Source organism: Microtus oregoni, unplaced genomic scaffold, assembly GCF_018167655.1.
Source record: "Microtus oregoni isolate MIOR12 unplaced genomic scaffold, Mior012 000010F_ref0000083, whole genome shotgun sequence".
In the NCBI taxonomy this organism is placed as follows: Eukaryota; Metazoa; Chordata; class Mammalia; order Rodentia; family Cricetidae; genus Microtus; species Microtus oregoni.
The window spans coordinates 362095-384233 of NW_024543069.1; the positions used below are offsets into that span (position 1 = coordinate 362095).

Below are 22139 nucleotides of genomic sequence, written 5' to 3' on the forward strand. Positions count from 1 at the left end.
CGGGGAAAGAGGAGCAATTCCACCCATAACAGACACTAAACTCGCCCTTCAATGCCCAGCTCCAAAGCTTCTCCCCTTCATTCCTCAGAGGCAGCTGCACTGTTATCTAGGCTTATATTGACTATTCCTATTAGCAGACTGCTAATTCCTGTATGGTAGTGATTCTGTCAGATTCTTCCTCATATAATCTGAGGACAAGCAATACGTGCCAATAAATATTTGCTGAATGAAACACTAGAGCTTTAGGATGAAGCATGCCGAGAATTTTTACTGCTTTTCTTTATTTACAAGCCACGCAATGTAACAGGATCTCTCTCCACCTCTACAGATCCTTATCTGAAATTCTCTATAACAACTAATTCCTTTGGAGTTAAAATGAAGGTTCTACCAACCAGTCCCAGATTATGAGCATTTAATTCATGAACTACAGACACTTTTACATAAAGAGTGGGCTGACCACATTTTCACCAGAGTAATAAATAACTTCAGATGCCCCAGTGAGAAACTCAGTCACAGGGATGACCTATTAATTTTCTCTTCTGAATATATTTCCACACAGAGAAATTATTTCCAATCATTATTTTATAGCACCACAGGAGAGAAGAGTTAATCTTCTTTTACATAACAATTCATTGCTATAATGGCCAGGTGATCTTCAGTAACGCGTCTATTCTAAACCTACTCTGATGCCTGAAAACATCCTTCTTATTTCCAGTGTGACTTTATACTTATTTCCAAGAGTTTAAATGACTTAATGACGGTCAAGAGCCAGCTAACAGATCTGACCAACTGAGACATTTCAAGTAAAAATATGTACTGCATTCAAATATATCATGCTTAGATCTTAACTTTTATAAAATTACTAAGGCAATTGATATGAAAATGCAAACCACATGATCAAAACCATTAAATATACTAGTTATGTTGTTTAACTTCAATTGAATTAGAGTTGTATGTATGTCTATCAATAAATACTCACTGTAATACTATAAAATTTAGGCCACCATAAGTGGCAAAGCTAATAGTCTGTAATGACAATAAGCAATAGAATAAAATGTATCTGCAATTGTATGGAATTAAGAGATAGCAGTCACAGCTTCTATATCTATATGTCAGAAGGATTAAAGTGGAATTAAAATCTTCTCTGCTTGGGCCTTAAAGTTTGAGGATAAATTGGTAGAATCTGGAGAAAAAAAATGCAGATTCCATTCATTCAACATAAAAAAAAACATTAAAAAACAATGTTAAAGATGAAAATTTTCGGTGACAATATACTGCAGGTTTAATTTCTATGTGCAGGAGAGGTGTCATGATGACAATAGCAAGGGGTAGGTTCCCTTGTTGGGAAACCTATTTGGGCTGTAGTGTATTGCGATATAGTACTTGCTTATCATGTATAAGTACCTGTGCTTCTCAGCACTCACTCCCAAAAAGTAATCCTACCCGAGACTGAGACCAAGAGTCATAATCTATTGTACATGCACATGGTTGATTAAATGAAAGCAAACAATGTATTTACACTGCTCATTTGGGAGAAAAACTATCACCTGTGTATTAATTGTAACACAGAGGTTAGGGCATTAGAAGGAGACTACTGATGTAGTTCTAACAACAAAGGCAAGTGTAAGATAATAAATCAGAGCTGGGTGTGGTGGTACACACCTTTACTCTCAGGCAGAGGTAAGCCCATGAGTTCTAGTTTGCCAAGGCAAACTAGACATCCTTAAAAAATATCAAAAAAGTTAGGAAATGACATTATAATGACTCCAATCAATTAAATGGGGATATCATCTACAACAATACTTATAAGACTGTAAGATGAAACAGGCTTTATGTTTCATTAGGATAACCTATATTTGTTATAATTTCTTACTTTATTCTACTTTAAAGCCATATTAAATATGCAATCAACTACAACAACTTCAAAATTAAATTTCTTTTTTTTTTTTCTAAAAGGCCATTCTATGGCCAGCCATAGTAACACATTTCTGTAATCTCAGCACTTGGGATATGGAGGCAGAAGGATCCCAAGTTTGAGTTCCACCATACAATTACAACAAAAAGCCCATTTCCTCTTCTTTCTGTAATACCTATTGTGGCTCGGCTGTCTAATACACAGAATTGGGAAAGAGCAGCACTTGTCTCACAGGACTGTTCTAAAGATTAAGGAATTAATCCGGAAAATACAGCAGTATCTAGAGTATATTAAATGCTCAATGAGACACAGTTACTGTTTTCTTAAAAACTGAAGCTTGAATTTAGCAAAGGTTCATTAAAACAAAGAACAAATATTTATGAAAAATATGCAATGAATAGTTTAAACTACACTAAATAAATTTTGTTTTCTTCTCTAATACAGAGAACAGGAAAAAAAAGTTGACAAAAAAGAACAGTAAAGACAAGAGTCTTGCTGGAGTATTTCTGCGCAGGCATTCCTTTGATAGGACAGAAATGTGGCACCTGCTGAAAGAATTAGTCTTAGAGAAATATTGGCCCAGTACAGCACAGACCATTTCATTTAGAAAGAAGAACAATCAAGATCATTGTGTGATGAGTGTGACTGAAGAGGATACAGTGAAACTTGCTTACAGAAAGATGCTGCAGAGTCTAGAAAAGTAAGCCAACTGGCATAGGTGCCTTTGTTGATCTCATAAAAAGGAAAAGGAAGGTGCTGCCATACAAATGGAAGGAACGACTGTCTTTAATGCCTTTATGGTGCAGAGGATTGAACTCAGAACCTTGCAGATATGAATATGTGACCACTGAGCTCTAACTCCTCTTTTAACTTTTCATTTTGAGACAAGGTCTCACTAAACTGAGCACTCTGGACTTGAGTTCACTGTGTGGTCCAGGCAGGCCCTGAACTTGTGCTCCTGTTGCATCAAGCTTTTGAGTAGCTGGGATGACAGGCCTGTGCTACTAAGCCCAGCTAAAAATTTCACATTTACAGGAAAATATTTATTGTAGTTAGTTCAAAGCATACTTTATATGAAAAACTTAACTGGTACTGTAAAAAATTAAATGTATGTTTTCTAAGTAGTATAGGGAAATATTCATGGTGGGTAGACTCATACACTAATAATTCAGGGTAGTTTTTCAGTATCTATTTTGAAAATTACAACATACTCTTTCAAACATAAATATAGCTTAAGAATTTAAAATCTAGAATTCCATCATTGTAGAATTCCAGCTTCTTAAGTCTGATAAACTTATTCTTTATAACATGCCTTATAATTACTGTTTATGTGTCTAATGCATCAATCAACAGTGTTATCAGAAATTGCCTACATTTTATTGAAATACCATGCCTATCCTTCATGAACTATTTTGTGTCACTTATTTTGAAAACTGCATGGTTCTCAACTGGCTATGACATCTCACCCAATAGATTCATGCTCAGGTGGGTCACACAGACACATCACAAGACAAATTCTCATGTTACATAAACACTAAATTTTTCAAACAATATTTGTAAGAGTCTCCAATTTAGGGAGTATCTATTTTATGAGTATTTTGATATAACTCATAGAAAAAACACCAGTAATTTATATGGCCCCGTGGTGCCAATGTCTGTAGGATGATCCTGACAGAAACATAAACAAGTCCTCTGCTGGTGAGATGCAGATTACATTTCTCCCAGGAAGGGAGGCCATAAATTATGTCATCTTATTTTCAAAAAGGATCAAAACAAAATCTATTCTGTGTAATTTTGGGCATATAGGAGAATTTAAATAATCGTGATGAGGCTTAATGAATGCTAAAGTACAGAGGTAATATAAAAGGCTGTTCCAAAGCATGTTTGTGAGAAGAAAGGCAATCAAGTGGCTACTGCTGGTTGAATTATACCCACTCCAACATGACTCCATATGTTGGTATCTTAACCTCTAATAACTCAGAGTGTGACCTTACTTGGAAATAGATTATTTACACAAGTAATCAGGTTAATATGAGGTTCTAATCCAACATGACTGGTGTCCTTATAAAATGAGAACAGGGAAACAGACACACACATAGAGAGGGAGGTATAGGGAGACAGGAGTTAACACTGCTCTGTGGCTTTCACAGGAAGCCAGTTCCTGCAGATGTCTTGAACATGAGCCTACATATTTTTGCTATTTTACCTACTTAATTTGCAATACTCTGTTATGGAAACCCAATGAAACTAACACTAATGTTTACAGGTAAAGTAGCTTCTAAAAATCTGTATATCATCTAAAAGTAACAAATTACACTGCACCTTGCATAGGGGCAAGATTCTATAAAGATGTTATTTGCTTCAAATCAGAAAACTGATAAATGGGGAACAGATTAGAGAAAAGTATTTTATCAATACAAATTTAAGAAATGGATAACTATAATCACATAAGGGAATATAACTATTTCTAGGAGAACAATAAAAAATATGTACGGGTAAGACTATGAAGCATATAACTTACAATTAAAGGATTTTATTAAATAATACATATAAGCATAGTCTAGATATGTATATGTGTATATATGAAGGAAAGGAAGAGGAAAGGGAGAAAACATGCTAAGGAGGAGGTTAAACATTAATAGTAGACCCAAGTGAATTACATATTTATTATAGTTTAAATATGAAATCTCCCACAGGATCATGTGTGGAGCCTTGGGCTGGTGGTGCTGCTTTGGGAATAACAGAAATTTTAGGGGATGAGGCCACAATGGAAGAAAGTCATCAGGAAAGTGGTCTAAAGGTATTCTGTCCCTGGCCCCTTCTTGTCTCTGCTTCCTCAGCATTGTGAGAAAAGCAGCTCCACCACAGGCTCTGTCACTGTAATAGTTTGCTTACTTCAGACCCCAGCAGGAAACTCAGCCACCCTTGAACTGAAACTGCTGAGCCAATCAGTGCCAAATACAAGGATTAGAGACGATATTCTGTTCCCCAACATGATCAACATGTTATGTGCCTCCCTCAAATTGTTTTACAAACTTGACACATTTCCAACTGCATGTGATTTAAAAATGAAAGGTGAGAATACGTGCCTTGTAGAGAAGATATTCTCAACACTCATTCAGAGTAACTTAACGGGATAAAATTGCTGCCCCTTTCTATATGTGTAGAATGTTGTTTCCTAGCACTGCAAGCTTTCTGAGATGTACCTTGAAGAACACCTATTCTAATGATAGTTCTAAGATATGGTGAAAGGAGTCAGACCACTAAAAATGAAACCATGCTGCAAAAGCAAAGCATGTGGCAATCCTTTGTTATTTTGAAAAGGTCACTCTCTGGTTACCACACTCAAGGAAATTTGCCAGCATATATAAAATTCTTCACTGGAAAAAAATGTGTTGGATATACAGCAGTTACAGGCAAATCAAACGGACACAAATAGCACAGCAAGCAGTCATTTATTAGGTAGCCCTGCCCAGAGCTGCGTGAAGCATGGAGAACAGAACCAAACCGCAGTAGGCACTGCTTCCCAGGCAGACTGGGGCAGGTGACAGGCGAGATACCAGGAGTAGCTACAGCAGGAGGGATTAGATGCTACTTCCTGGCCCCACAGAGCATCACTGGAAGCAAGGTGGGAGCGAGCCTGCTCTGTGAATTCTACTTCCAACCTCACTTTGTGAGCCAGTGAGTCTCACTCCTCATCTCCCACCATGATCATCAGTCCCTAGCAGAAATGATGACTTCCAGCTGGACCTGGCAGCACACTCATGATAATCCACACGATTAAACAGCGTAAGGGGATACATTCTAGGCTGCTATCCCCCCCACACTTTCTCTTCTTTCGTACTTCTAACCTCCAGAGACTTCACATTCTCTTAACAAAGCCCACGTTATCACAATGTTGTTTTACTTCTTTTTCCTGATGTCAGTATATAAAGGTACTTCAAGAATTTAGCGAAAGAATTAGCTAAATAAAAACTGTGCCAAAATGAATTACTGACAGAAGGAATAGGGTCAACCCAAATACCAGGAAGTATAGAAAGCAAACACTTGACAATGAGTCATCAATAACCTGGAATCAGGGGTCTCTACCACACAAATACCACAAAAACTCCTGATTTAAGCATCAGGCATTACTCTGTCCAGGACATAGAGGCTACAGGTTAGCCAGGTGTGGTCATGCTAATTTGTGGTTCCAGCTACTCAGGAGCCAGAGACAGAAGGCTGATTTAAATCTGGGAGTCTGAGACTAGCCTGGAAACACAGCAAGACCCCATCACAAAAGACTGAAAAAAAAAAACTTTAAATAAGAAATTGGTAAAAAAGTAAATATCTATTTAATAGCAAAGGAGATAATTAAGAAACAGAAAGACTAAAGAAAGTGACAGACACAAATCTTACCATAATAACAGCAGCATTAAATGTGAACAAAGTAACCATTTCAATCAAAAGGTTCTTCTGGATAAATAAGTAGACCTAACAATTTGCTATCTATCTATCTATCTATCTATCTATCTATCTATCTACCTACCTACCTACCTACCTACCTACCTACACACATTTTGGAATTAAAGCCTAAATAGGGGCAAGTCAAAAGTGGGAAATGCCACAGCAGTCCTTAAATAACTAGAGATGCCCTACTAACATCAGCCTATAACATGGAAATGCCTAGGGACTAGACTTGGTGAGCGCACATTTAATTCCAGCACTCAGGAGGCAAGGACAGGCAGATCTTATGAGTTCAAGGCTAGCCTGGTCTACATAGTGAGTTCCATAGTGAGGCCTGATTCAAAACAAACAAACAAACACACAGTCATGCAATCAGGTAACAGAATAATTTGGATTTACCAATAAGACATAATGCAACCAATGCTCAGGCCAAAGGAGCAATCCTATCTCTACAAATCCTCAGACTGCATCCACAGACTGCATCTGAGCTCCTGTCTCCTCTCCCTTATATTCCTCTTCCCGCCTAGCCATATCATTCCTGTCTCTGCCTCCTAGTGCTGGGTTTAAAGGTGTAAACCGTGACCACCTAGCTCTGTTTCTCTTTTAGGCTGGATGAATCTTGTGTAGGTAGCACAGGGGTGGCGTTGAACTCATAGGGATCTGTCTGCCTCTTCCTCCTGAGTACTGGGATTAAAGGTGTGTGCCACCACTGCCTGGCCTCCATGGCTAACTATTGGCTATCTCTGCACTCTGATCTTCAGGTAAGCTTTATTTGTTAGATTACAAACACAGTATCACTACAGGCCTGTCATATACACCTGCTACTTGGAAGCCTGAAAACACTAAACAGGCTAAACTATCAAAGAGGAAGTAACCTCTAAAGAGACTGGGATACTTTTGGCTTACTGGGGTAACAGTGCTGATCCACAGACAGGTATGCAAACAAATGATAAATACATTGGTCACTGTGCTTAGAGTGCAAATACAGTCTATATCCAGAAGCTAAACAAAACGATTCATGCTGAAACTGATGAAAAATATTTTCATCAGTGCTCTGGGTATTCATGCTTTTTTTTGGTCTTTTATTCAATTTAGACTTGACAAGATGGGAGGCAATAATGTATGTCCACCACTGATAAGCACTGAGCATCCTAAACCATACATTTTATATTATTTGAAAGTATAAAAGTCTGTTTTGCATTTATTTCTAAGCAGCATTTGGAATAATTATTCTTCCCAAATATAGGTAAAACAGATCAATCTCAGGGATGTGATTAAAACTGTTTTGATTTTACTGGATTCCATATGCTCAGAACAAAGAGACTATAACTTATCTAAAAGATTAAATTTGGGTGGCTTTTCCTTCAAAAATAAGGAAAACATTGTCTTTTGTACATAGGGCATCACTTAGCCAGTCAGTCTACCAATCCCACATTTAGAGCTTCATTACCTACACAGAGCACTGAGGGAAAATGCTAGCTAAGACAGCAGTTACAGTCAGGTGATACAAGCAGAAACTATAACAGTACTAATCCACAAACAAAATTGCATGATACTAAAAATATCCAATCCCCTTGAGTTACTATCTGAGCAACCAGATATTTTAAAAAAGAAATGTTTGGTATCTTAAATTATGTCAGTTAATTAATTCTGTGATCCTCAGCTACCAACCAAGTGACGTAGAATCTTTTATTATCCACTGCCCTATAGATCATCTGTTCTTAGTGCCGGCTTGTTCGACAGAGAGACAGCTGCAACACTATATCCCTGTTCAACCTGAGGACCATCTGACTTTAATTGTAATACACAGCTTGATGTGGCTCTGGCTATGAGAAGTCAAAGTATCATCTGTAATAATCTGGAAAAGCAAAAACCTGCCAACAGAGGGCTGGAAACAGGGACTTGTGCTGTCTGGCTGCCTGACGGGCTGCAGGAAATATGATTAATGAGTAAGGTATAATGATATCAGGAACCCGATTAGCACCACAAAAAGGTCACAGATCAAAGTAGTATGCATTTCATGAGCTAAAATCATTGCATAAGAATCTGTGGACTTGAAGAGGTAAACCCAAAGAGGATGGACTCAAACCTTATGTGATAACATGCTAACAGCTACGTAAAACACCGATAGCAATTTAGTCACCGATAGAAAGTTGGAAGAAACTGCTAAGTGCACCAACATGCCCCGCACCACAGAGAAAAGTGCACAACATGCCCCGCACCGCAGAGAAAAGTGCACAACATGCACCGCACTGCAGAGAGCTTTGTTCACCACACGTGCACACAGCTTATTTTAGAATGAGCAAATTATTAAATTCTTTCATAAAGACACATGAATAAATAATCAAATAATTTCTGCAATTATGAATTATATTAAGAGACAGATATTCATCTCTATACTGTGTTTGCATTTGATTCACAGTGAAGTTTTATTTGGCTTTGTTTGAGACTATAACCTAATTTGGACCATTAAGTGTAAAGATTTGTATCAAAGTCATGAGACAGTTCACCAAAAATCATTTGAGTACCAACAATGACTATGAGAGAAATGGTAAACATTATTAGTCATAAAGTTACAACAGGTACCTACTAGAATATCTGAAGTGCCTAATAGTGACAAGAACAAGCCTTGTGAAGGACATAGAAAGCCCCAAATTTCAAACATTGTTAGGACTACTACTAACTATGCTCCAAACATACCATTCAAACTCCACAGAATAACCAACATATATTGCATACAAAAATGAAATTTTATACTAAAACAAAGCAGGATTCAGGAATACTAACTTGTCTAGGATCCCATGATTGACAGCGTAGTGTGAGTGACTCACGACTAGAAAGTTTGGCTTAACTCTGAGTCTATCTTTCCAATGCCCTGCAGTATGTTTATTATGTGTAAAATATGACATGCTAGTAAGAATGGGACTAGAATTAGGATCGGAAGATAAAATTAAAATACAATGGTCAGTAAGAAAAATAAGGAATATTACCCAGAAAATCCAAATATAGTAATTTTTGCTTAATCACAAAAACTACTAGTTAATTAAAATTATACTTTAAAAACTTTTTTAGCTTTACTTATTTTATTGATATGATTTGCCTGCATGTATATATATGCACCACATGTGTTCCTGGTGCCCGGGAAGTCAGAGGAAAGCATTGGACACCTATATCTGGAGTTGCAGATGCTTGTGAACCATCACATGGGTGTTGGGAACCAAACACCATTGAATATTCTGCAATAAAAGTTCTTGATTGCTAAGCTATCTCTATAACCCAAAATCACATTTTTAACATGGAGAATGTCAAAGACAACACTTTTAGATACTGAGAATGCTCCTTCATTGCAAATTTTTATAAGACTTTAAAGGCAAAAAAAGTATGTACCTACTTTGTCACAAGACATGCAACAGCGAGACTGCAGAACCTGATACTAAGATGCTGCTTTTAAGTTCAGTAAATACTGTTTTTAAGTCTTCATACTCAAAATATATAGTGCAAATTTTTTCTTTCAAATTATGCATATATAAAATGCAACTTAAAGATGTTATTTAGTACTAAAATGTACTAGACCAAAACACAAAACGATCCTTCCGCATCAAGAAATGCTCACGCTTAAAAACACAAAATAACTCCAAGGTCTCTAACATCATTTGTTTATAATTTTAAATTATCAGGAACATATATAAAAGCAGCTTAAATAATGAATGAAACAAACTATTATACTTAGAATTCAATATAATTTTTGAGGTATAACGCAGCTAGTGTAGCACTGTATTATTTTTAGCAGTTCCTATCAGCTGCAGTGTTTACAGGAAGGCAAGGGTTAATATTTTACATCAACACAGGACAGAGAAGATGATGACAATCTTACCAATCTGTTTATGCGAACAAACTCTTCTGAGGTTTTGGCCCAAGGAGGAAGTTCAACATCAGACACCACTGTCCCATCATCCATCACTCCAAGGTTATAATTATTGAAGTTGACAAACATCTCAGGGAGATAATAAAATTCAGGAATCAATTCCTATATAAAAATGAAAGAAATGTTACTTCATAAAATATAGGATATGGACTAGATACATGCAACATGATGTGATTATTTCCTATTACCCAAAACAACAACAACAACAAAAATTACATAATTGTCTTTCTCTTTGTTCAGTCTCCCATTTTCTGTTAAAAGAGAAGATCATGACCAGGAAAACGTACACAGCATCTTAATGAACATACCAAACAGGCTTTCCTTCAGGACACATTTCAAAACCTAGAAACTCTTAAATTCAGGTAAGCAAGTAATAATTGAGAACCAACAAGATATAAATGGAGATTGCATGCTATAAAACTAACAGCCCAAGACATTTTTTTTAAAAGATGAAATATATAGAATTCACAGCAGAAGGCAATCTTTATACAATAAGGGTTAAAATGTTATTATTTTATTTCTTTGGTCTTTTTATTAACCATGTGAACAATTACTTGCATTTTAGCCACAGATAAACAGGAATTTTTACATCAAAACATAAAAGATTTTTAAGATACTAACTCTAATAAAAGATAAAAATTTTCATTAGTCTAGAAAACAACATCCATAAGAAACTGATTAAATTAAAAATAATGGCTGTAAAATGAATATTTAAAAAGGAGAAAAATGCAGGCGGTAGGGCTTTGTGGCCAGGAAGCCCACACGTAACTTTTTCAGGCAACCTGTAGAGCAGACTTAAAATCCAGTCTTGACATGGGTCAGTGCTTCCGTGGTCTTTCAGAAACCCCCTCGGGGCCAGCCATCACAGGTCTGGATGTCCAAACAGCAGTAAAACAGAGAGGGCATCAGAGTTTGGACAAGGTCAGTATGAACTTGCCAGAGCAGAGAAAAAGATGCAGCAAGAAAGAACCTGCTCTCACTTTCACAGTCCACAGGGAATCCTGTTTGGCTCTGAATCTTTTGTTTACAATCATGATAATTAACTAGGCAGGGTACAATGAGCTTCTCCTTCAAATGACCCACAACTCTATGATCATTAGACTTGAAAGACTTTTAAAGGGAACATTATTTACTTAATTCTTAAAAGAATCTTGTTCAGAAAGTTTACCCTTAAATTAGATAGCTCTCACACACAAAATTTTAAGATCATCTTTGGAAGCCATGCCTGTAACTCTAATCTCTAATCGGTGAAAGAAATAAAGACAAGGCGCATTATTTCATGTAGGAAAGAGTAGTAATATATTGGTATAAAGCTAACATTTATTGCATGGTTTGAATAAAAAGCTTAAATTTCTAATAAACTCTACCATATTTCATCTTCATAGCAGCTTTATAAGGTGAGCGAGTGGCTCCATCTTAGACATGAATGAATGAGAGCAAGGGTGGCATGTGCCTGTTAACCCCAGTACTCAAAAATCTGGCAGAATAAAGACAGGTCACCAGGAGGTTAAGGCTACCTGGATTACATAGTAAGATGGAGGCCAATCTAGGCTATATAGTAAAACTTGATCTTTAAAAAGCAATACTCTGAGTAAATGTTCCCAGCGCATAAGCCTGAGGACCCATGGTGACAAGAGAGAACTAAGTCCCCAAAGCTAGCCTCTCACCTCCACGTGGGCACCACGGAACATACTCCCCTCTACTCACATAACCCACACACAACCATACCCGACACACACCAAACAGACTGACTGACCGAGGGAAACACAAGTTAAAGAAGAGGTAGTATGTGATTTGCCCAAAGATTAATAAAACATGTTTCTTAAAACCTATGGTCAGCTTTATTCAGCCTGGAGGGAAGGAGAAAGGAGGACACTGTGGGGCAGGAACAGAACATGGGATAAGAGACAAAGATGCCTGTATCCAAAAGACTGGACATGTTATTCTAAGAACACAACTTAAAAGCCGAATGGATGGAAGGCAGAAAAGCCAGTTTTCTAGGCACTCCCTAAACTTGGGATTCTCATTCAAGCTTCAAGAAAAAAAGGTCTTGCCCTACCACTCTACTGGGTTTGGATGAATTTTCCACTACCCTGATATGAATAAAGGTTAGATTCAAATTAGGATAGTTCATCTATGTTTGAGTTGGCCATTATGGTTATATGTTTATTTTAGTAATGAGTTATTAATATATTATCTGGGAGTACATTCTGGGATATAAAATGGCAGGAAGAATTCAATATAGGCAAAAGTAGAGTACAAACGTTACCTTTTAGTAAAAAATAAATCACAGGTTTTTCTTTTGGGATTTTGTTTTGGTTTTGGTTTTTTTCTCTTTCTGAGACAAGGTTTTACACTGTAGTCAGGCTATCCTGGAATTTACTATGCAGCCCAGGCTGTCCCTGAATTCATGGCTATTCTCTCAAGTGTTCAGATTACAGATTGAGTAAGTTCTTTGGTTGATTATTTAAGCCTTGGATAGATAAAAGGGTGAAGCATCACAATTCCAAAAATGATTATTTAATTCTTAACCTTTACAGATAACTGTGTCAAGTTTGAACAGAGAAAGAAGAGTATTTTCTGTCCATATAAAACACAGATCACAATGAGGGCTATATGAAAAGTCTAAAAAATACTCATTTAGTAAGGCAAAACTGGCTGTACAAACAAACAGCATTCAGAATTGAAAGGAGAAAATGAAGCCTAAAAGTTAGGGTGGTCACAGAGGACTATGATAAACGAATATAGCACAGCAGGTTCCTAGCGCAGAGTTCTGCAGTCTGTTTATAATTCTGTCTGTCTTTTTCTAAAATGAAGACACTGGGAAGAGGTGGAGCCTAAGTCATCGGTTCTTGCCGACATACTCCAGTCCATACACTGGGCATTGAGCAAAATCAGGGAAATTGTACTGGCGGTGAGGGGTTCCTCAGCAGATACAATGCTTGCTGTGCAAACATGAGGACAGGAGCTTAGAGCTGCAGGCCCCATGTAAAGCCTGATGCCGCAGGACATGTCTATAACCCTAGTGCGCCTACACAGAGAGGTGGAGGTGGGGACAGGACAATCTCTGGGAGTTTCTGGGCCAGGTGGCCTGAAACAGTCAGAGCAAACCAGACAAGGCCCTATTCAGACCATGTGGAAAGGAGGCTGAGATAGAGGCTGTGCTCTGGTCCTTCCGTGTGTGCTGTGACACTTATGCACCTGTACTCATACATATGAGCATGCACACTCTACACACATACACACTCTACACAAAAATAAAGACAAGCGGCATTTAAGATGAAAAAAATGGCAAAGGGAAAAACAAGGGCATTCCTGCTAAGGAGGGTATCTTAAGAAGAGGTACCAAGACTGGCATGTATATGTCCTTTATTTTTAATGATCAATTAGGAAAAATTCAATTGGTCTAGAAATAGAGTTGAAAATAAAGTAGAAAGAATATGTACAGTGTAAGAAACCTAAATGCCTAGGTCTAAAGTCTTAACTATCTTTTTTCATGAAAACAGAGAAAAGACTGTTCTATCAGGGACGTTCAAAAACAATGTAAGTTTAGATAGAACAAATCTTTCCAAGAAATTAACACTGGAGAGATATTATGAAGATTCGACATAGAGTGTAAAGGACATAATCAAAAAAGCACAATTAAATTCCTAAGAGGGGAACACATGGGATAAAACATACTGTAATCTCAAGGAGAACACCGTACGGTGATGGCAGCTGAATCCCTCTCTTCCTATGAAGCAAACATGAACTTAATGAAGACGCCAGTATAAGTGAAAGAAGCACATACTATGAAGGATGACGGCGACACGCAGGCGTCTCAGCACAGTTCCCTTTGGAAAGCAGTATTTCCCTAGGAATCATGCTGTGATAGAATACAAATATTACTATTTAAAATTATCTTTTTTGACAGATGAAACTTAGTAACAGGGTCAAAGATTATGTCTTTCTGGTATTTTAAATGCACACTTACAAAGTGAAGTATGTTTTATATTCATCTGAATAGAACACTGGGCTCTGGATAAAAACCACATGTTCGGCCATTCTCTAAAACATTGGGGGAAATGACAAGTAAACAACCCTGACGGGGACAGATACACCTACAACCCACATTTTCCTTCAGCCTGTTGACGATAATTTTAATTTCTATCAGTTAATTAGGCAGATATGTTTTAGAGGCAGGTGACATGGTCAAACTTTAGTGTACCATCTTCTAAAACAAGAAGGTTCAAACAGAGGTTATACCACAATTCAGGGTAAGCTCATAGCTTTGATCACAAATCCCAAGGCTTTCATGGCATAATGACAAGGATTGGTTGTGACCACACATATGCTTTAGTTTTCTTCAGGAAGGTACAATCCCACTGATAGGAACGGCCTGTGCAGCCAGGCTGTGTGACTCTCCTTTCATTAGTCACCAATTCTCTCCACTGAACTAAAACCATTGCTCCCTCCATCTGGACAAACACATCAAATGCAATGCGATAATCTAAAGAAATGAGACAAAAAAAAAGAAAAAAGAAAAGAGAGAGAGAGAGAGAAAGAAAGAAAGAAAAGAAAGAAAGAAAGAAAAGAAAAAAGAGCAAAGATGCTGTTTTAGGATACAAGCTAACATTGACTAATTCAAGAATAAAAACCTTGGCAATTCAAACATTCAAATGTAGTGCTATAGTTAGGGAACGGGACACTGAAGGTGTACAGATAGGGAAGCAAAATTTTAGCTGTTTACCACTGGGAAAAGAAATATACTTCATGGTATAAAAATCTGAAGCTTTTTTTTTTTTTTACAAAAAAATGATGAAAATAGGACATAAAAATAAAAACTTGTAAGCTTGTTTTGTTAGCCCACACTCGACTAAAGTGTATTATATTAACATTTATAACTCAATTTAAATGAAAGTTTTCAAATTGACGTTTGAACTTAATTTTTTTTAGAAAAAACATTATCTTTATATATTACATACATTGTTTTCTTCAGCAAAATAAAAACAGTATTTTTAAAAGTTGAAATAGAAAAATAATCTCTAGAACTTCTAGATGGATCTAATAAGAACCATAAAAGATTATGATTGCAAATGTATTTAAAAAATCATGAGTTACAAGCAAATAGGCAATAGATAATCTATTTCACTCTGATTTAGAGGAAAGAAAAATTGGGTTTGAGTCTTGTCTATTTAATTTACTGTCACATGGTCTTAAATAATTTAATCTCTTGACCTTATTCACCTCATTTGTCATTTCTAAAACTCGGGATTTGTATGAAGTTCCTATAACACTAAATTCTATGTATAAATATTATCATTAATATGATCCTTGATTTCAGACACACCAAATTTTTAAATATGAAAGGGCATTTGTTGAACTATGCCCACTTATAAAAGCCTTCAAGGTAATTCAAAGAAGACCTAACAAAATTCACTTCTAAAGAAAGTATTCTCACAAAAATATCTGAGAATTAATATTTCCTACTAAATCGCCATCACAATAAGAAATTTATTATTTTTTATTAGCAATGACTTAACCTGTCATGTAGGGCTTAACATAAATAACCCCAATAGCTTATAGTTCACTCTCGCTTTCAACACATTTTTCACTTACATATTTGGACTATATATTTCCATTAGGTCTTCTGCTGTTCTAGATTGCTATCTTCAGGGAAATTGTAGTTTAGGAAGAGATAATGGGCACTAATAATATAAATGTACAGTAAATTACAACTGCTATTAAAGAAAACACAGAGGCTGGGGAGAACCTCACTGGCATGCGCACCTGAGTTTGCTTCCCAGAGCCCACTGAGATAGTAGCTGGTAAGACAAAGGCCTCATGCTTTACAGATCTCACAAGACAAAATAAAACTGCTCCAAACTATTTACAACCATCTCATTTCGGAGCTATAAAGATAGAGAAGGCTAAAAACTTTTCAGACAGGGTTAAAATTAATTCATGTCACATTATTGTGCTCATTTATTTAAAAATATTTTTAGTAATCTGAGATTCAATTGCATTATATTTACTGTGTGGAATATAATTTATTATTCTGCTTAATTTCATAATATAAATTTTAATTTAATAACTAACAATATATAAGTATTTTTTTAAAAAATTTGTTATTTTGTTTTCAAGACACGGTTTCTCTGTAGCTTTGGAGCCTATCCTGAAACTCATTCTGTAGTCCAGGCTGGCCTTGAACTCACAGAAATCCACCTGTCTCTAACTCCCAAGGGCATGATTAAATTAAAGGCATGAGTCACCACTGCCTGGCTTTTAAAAAGTTTTAAAATAGACTAAGAATATGATGTAGACTGATGAGACACTCACATGGATTTATGTAAGACCATAACAATAAAAATGAAATCAGAACTAATTATAGAACTTGTTATGAATTTGTTGTTTTATTCTTATTCATTCAGATGTGCGTTTATGCACGTATGTGGTGGCATGTGGGCATGCACACCGTGTGCCAAGGTGCATGTGTGGAAGTCTGAGGACAACTGAGGAGTTGTTCTCTGCTTCTATCACATCAATTACAGAGACTGAACTCTGGTCACCAGGGTGGGTGGCAAGCACACTGACCTGCTGGTCAATCTTATTGACCCCAAATTCATTAATTTAATAAATATCTGAATGCCTGATACGTTCCAGGCTCTATGCTCTAGGGATAGGCCAATGAACGAAACAGCTCCAAATTCACCCTTTCATGGAGCTAGTGTCCCAGCGTGGTGAACCATAATAAACATGCCAATGGTGTAAGACATGGACGTCAGCTGGCGAGTGGCATGAAGAAAAATGAGATCAGGAAGTGAGTAGAAGTAAAAGGAGTGAGGAATACAACTTAAACAAGGGAAAACTTCACCACATAGATGGCATTTGAGCAAAGCCCTGGAAGGACCCAAGCCACCAGGATGAGGAGGACCCAGAGCCCTTAAAGAGCCACACAACACTGCATGACTGAAAAGAGAGCCAACAAAGGAGAAACAAAAACAAGAGGTCAAGAGACAAGAGGGTGGGCAGACAGGGTATAGCGCCTTACACTGGTAACTCATCTGGCTAGCATGGAACCACATTTTGAGAGTAGGTTTAAAGGAATGAAGGGAGGAGGCAGAAATCCTTAATAAATAAATAAATTAAAAATAAATAGATAAATAAATAAATAAATAAAAGAATTTCAGCACTATCTAACACCTCCACCTCCACCCCTACACCTCTGCTGGGCATTTACATTACAATGGAGATTCCTCAACCCACTTTAATACTTCCTATTCCAGGCCTCAATACCACACAGTGCAGCTACTGTGTGCCAGGTCACACCGGAACACTGTCATACAAAGATGGTGAAGACATGCTGCTCTCCAATTGGCAGAAAACTTTTTTTGTGTGATCATAAACCAATGTTTTAAATCCGTGCTGCTCAGAACAGGGGCTAAATGCAGTGGTCCTTGAACATTTAAAATGTGGCTAGTGTGAAGAGACATGTACTGAAAATGTGAAATGCATAATACAATTTGAAGACTTAGGATAAAAAAGAAAGAGCTAATTAATAATTTTGTAATGATTACAGGTTAAAATATTTTCACTTTTAGGCTAAGATACATTATTGAAAACAATTGCATGTTCTTTTGACTTTGATAATTCAATGAATATTAATGTATGTGGCTTACACTATATTTCTATCGGAAACTGCTCTCAGAAGCCAACATAGAGAACTGCCCTGCACTGTTTACTCACGTACAATAAAAGGTCTCTGAGAGGTTAGGCATGGAAGGGACTCACAAAGGATGCACGATTTCCAAACTTTAAAAGTGGCAAATTATGATTTCAAAAAAAGCCCGCTTTATTCAAACCACATAAGAATGTTCTGTTTGCAGAAATACAACATACTTTTACCATTATTTCATATTAGCAACCATTTTTTAAAGTAAAATTATTCTCTAAGTATTAGCAGAATGCAAGCTAATATATTAAAATTCCCTCCAGCAGGAAAGAAGCAAGAACTAGAACTATCTTCTATTTTTCCTTTTGAAAAATAACTGGTTCCCATTTTAGGGAACTTACGTTGTACTGACCAGGCAAAGTACCCTTGGCCACCCACTCAACGTGATTCCTTCCACACCACCTTCGTGTTCTACTGCCCTATTGGTTCTATGAATGTTTTCTTTAGAATTTCTAGAACACTCCCCAATACAAAACACTACTACTACTAATGGTCTAAAATCCAATGTTATAATCCATGAGCACATTATTATGGTAATTTTCATGTGCTCTTAGACATTTATTTTGTACTTATTATAATGATCTTAATTTAAATGTGTTTTCTAAAACATAATACTTTAAGAAAAAAAGAGCCATGATTAAATCCCTCATCACTGTTAAAAGGGTTCATTTTCAGACTGAAGCTCTCTAAATGGCCTATATAACAGTAAATTAATGCTTGTCTAATATGTGTAAATGATTAAACTGTACTGTACGAATTGTTATCAATATAGAAAATGGAGTAATTTATCAATGATATACCACATTATGGATATTTGGGAGGAGGCAAGGTACAGAAGGAAAATATGTATACTGGCAAGACTACTGAATAGGTTTCACCAAAGTTAGGCCTTAAAAAACTTCATAAAGTGACATTTGAGAAGGTAGAGATAAAAAATATAAGAGATATTAAAAATTATATAAAAATGAATGTAGAAATAATTCTAAGAAGGTTCCTTGGCATTTCAGGTTTTGCATCCCTTAGCTTCTGAGATATTTTCCATTTAGTTCCTTGTGCTATTCCACTGTAGTTCCAGCTATCTGGGAGGCTAGAGAAAAAGGGTCACTAGAAGCTAGCATTTCAGGCTAGCCTGGGCAACATAGTGAGACCCCCCCCCCCAGGGCAAAAAGGAAAAAAAAACTATTAAACTTTCTTCACCATTTCTTCATATAGTTGCCCTAAATAAGACAGTGGGAAAACCAGAAGTTACTGTAGTAGCAATTACCATGTCCAGAACTGCAAATCTAGTATGTTACTAGTAATAGGTACTGTTTTTATGAAGTCTTCTAGGGCACCCATTACTATTCCAAGTTATTTATGAAGAAAAAAAATAGAAATAGGGAAGGAGAAAGAAGAAAATGAATATTTTTGTTTGTTTCTTTTAGTTGTTTTGCTGGGTTTTTCTTTCCTGATTTTTTAAAGCATTGGCTATTTGAAGGAAAGTAAAAATTTAATCAGATATGTGCTAATTAAAAAATTTGAGCCCCCAACCACCCACACACATGTGCATATTAGGGCAGAACTAACTGGACTCAGTAGCTATATTTTACAACAACAACAAAAAAGGCACAAATAGAAAATGGCCTTTTGTGTCAGCCAAGAAACACTTTCTACCTGGAATCCCCAGAGAACACACCTGACCTGACCTGCACTCAGATAGGCCTTCTCCACTGCCCTTCCTGTTAGCCACTCAGTCATTCCATTCTCCTAGCTAGTCCTAACAGACAGCTTACAGAAGCCTCTCCTCCCCTCTATACCTCAGCCCAATTACAAACTCCTCCCAGTGCCCCTCCTCCCACCTCAGCTCCCTGTCAGAGACTCCAAGTCCTGGTTCAGACCCAGGGTCCCCTAGCGCTTTCGTCTCTGGCTCTCCAGTTACCTGCTTTACTTCAATCTACTTGCAAATTCTCCTCTTCCCCCCTGTAGAAGTGAAGGAGATCTTAGCCCTGCCATGAAGCCCTTCACAGGCTCGTCTAGAACACCCACCAAACTGCAGAGAAACCCCTACCTGGCATCTACAACCATCACAGTTTCCTGACATTCAGAAATCACAAGAAAAGACACGGAATGGAATCCCCACCCAATGAAGACAAGACCAGACACCAACAGCAAAATTTACCTCAATCATCCCGTTCCGCGCACCGCGCCCCCGTGTCTGCGCTCTGTGCGCTGGCACCCAGGTCGGGCAAGGGCGGGGGGGGGGGGGGGGGGGGGTGAGGTTAAAATACACAGATACACACAGGCAGAGAGAGAGCGGCACGGGTCATCCTTGAATCCCCCAAGAATGCTCCCTTTATTGTGTTCAGACGCAGATTATATAGAGATAGCCACGCCTCAGCCAAACCCACCAGAAACCACTCTCCTGCCGTCAAGAACTCCTCAAGGTCTCCTGCTCAGAGCAGCTGTAGGCACTCAGATCAGGGGAAAACAAGAAATTCAGGATCTGGGGTCTCACTGCTCCCAACAATCCCGGGATCCCACCCAATAAAGACAAGACCAGATACCAACAGCAAAACTTACCTCAATCATCCCAACCCCAGAAGCCTGGACACCAGCACAAAAATAATCAATAATGGCCAGGTACTATGTCTCTACCAGAAACCAGTAACCTACTGTGCTAGACTGGGAGAAATGTAATGTAACTGAAGGACAAGACAAGGATTCCAATCTTCCTGCTCCCTCCACCTTCCCCTCAACCCCGTTCACTATATTTTTAAATGAAACCATCCCCATCTCTTAAAACTTCTTAATAGTTAAATATGAAAAAAGCCCAAGTTGGGAATAGAAGGAGAAATCAACAACAGTTATTAACCCTCTTAAACACTTCTAGTATATGTCTACCCATCAATGCAAACTTATCTAATGATGATTCTTTCTAAAAGGATTTTATTTTTACTGTTTCTGTATGACGCACATGTGAATACACCCACGCCAACACATTAATGTGGACGCTTTATGTCTCCTTTCATCTTTCCGTGGGTCCTGAGACTTAGCCTGGTTATCAACAGTAAGCACTGTACCTGCTGAGCCATCTAACTGGCTTACTCATGACTGATGACTTTAAAAAGTACTTCAAAAGTGTTTTAGAGTATATCATGAGATCAGAAAATCTTGATAGATGTTCCGATATAAAAAATACTTTTGCAAATAATAAAAACAGAATATCTTTGATACAGAAAATATCATCTAGATATTATAATCTATAATGTCAGAAGAAATAGAGGAGTGTATTTTACATTGTAAAGTGTCCTATCTCAAAGTGGTATGACATTAACACTCCACTACAGGTCTTAGACATGTCCTATAGCAGCATATACATAGTCATACAACTTTTCTTCTTTCAAATACATCTGTTTCTCATGTGTTACTTCCACCTCCACAGGGTATGATTATTTACATATAAGTCATATTATTTATAAAACTATAAGGAGTCTAAAAACAATAGGTGCATTTCATTATACCTTTAATAGCACCAATCCAGTTTCTTGCAGAAAGAGACATTACATAAAGAAAACCAATTACTGGACTGCTGAGGATAGAAGTGGAAGGCTAGCAAGATTACATTAGCTATAATACTGATTATTTTAAGAATGGAGATTTGAAAGATCCAAATAAATATGCCTGAGGCTTTCCTGTTTTCTGGTAATTTGCTTCACTATGCTGGAACTGTGTGCAGCATGCTGCTAATAGACATGATTCAAATGATGTTGGGAAGAGGAAAAAAATTTACAACTATTGAAATGAAAGAACTTCAGGATGGATGGACAGACAGGCAGAAACATAAAAAGAAGAAAACAAAAGTCATGGACAGTGGTTCTTGGCCATTTAATTCAGGTTCCATTCTCTGAGGTTGACCTTCCGTAAATACAGCTGGATCACGGGAGAGAAACTATGAACATCCAGTCAGTAAGAAACAAACTGACTGTAACAACCATAAAATGAAATAAATCTGTACCTTAATGTCAGATGTATCACGCTGACTGTTTCGCCATGCTCTGGACACTGAGGAGAAAGTCCTATCTGCATGATCAAATTTCCCTCCTTGTAAATTTAGAAAGTAGGTTGTAAAGGGTTCCTAAAAAATAAGAAGTGAAAAAACTTTT

The 22139-nt window shown here is 37.2% G+C and overlaps 1 protein-coding gene across 5 annotated transcripts in view; it reads right to left on the reverse strand.

The window, feature by feature from the left end:
• Positions 1 to 22139, reverse strand: part of Lrba (LPS responsive beige-like anchor protein) — a 478937-nt gene that overhangs the window by 96030 nt on the left and 360768 nt on the right. For all 5 annotated transcript variants that reach the window (XM_041659437.1, XM_041659438.1, XM_041659435.1 and 2 more), the window contains exons 46-47: positions 21992 to 22111; positions 10236 to 10388 (exon numbers count right to left, since the gene is read on the reverse strand). In XM_041659437.1, coding sequence (XP_041515371.1) covers positions 10236 to 10388; positions 21992 to 22111 — 273 coding nt within the window. The remainder of the gene's footprint in view (positions 1 to 10235; positions 10389 to 21991; positions 22112 to 22139) is intronic.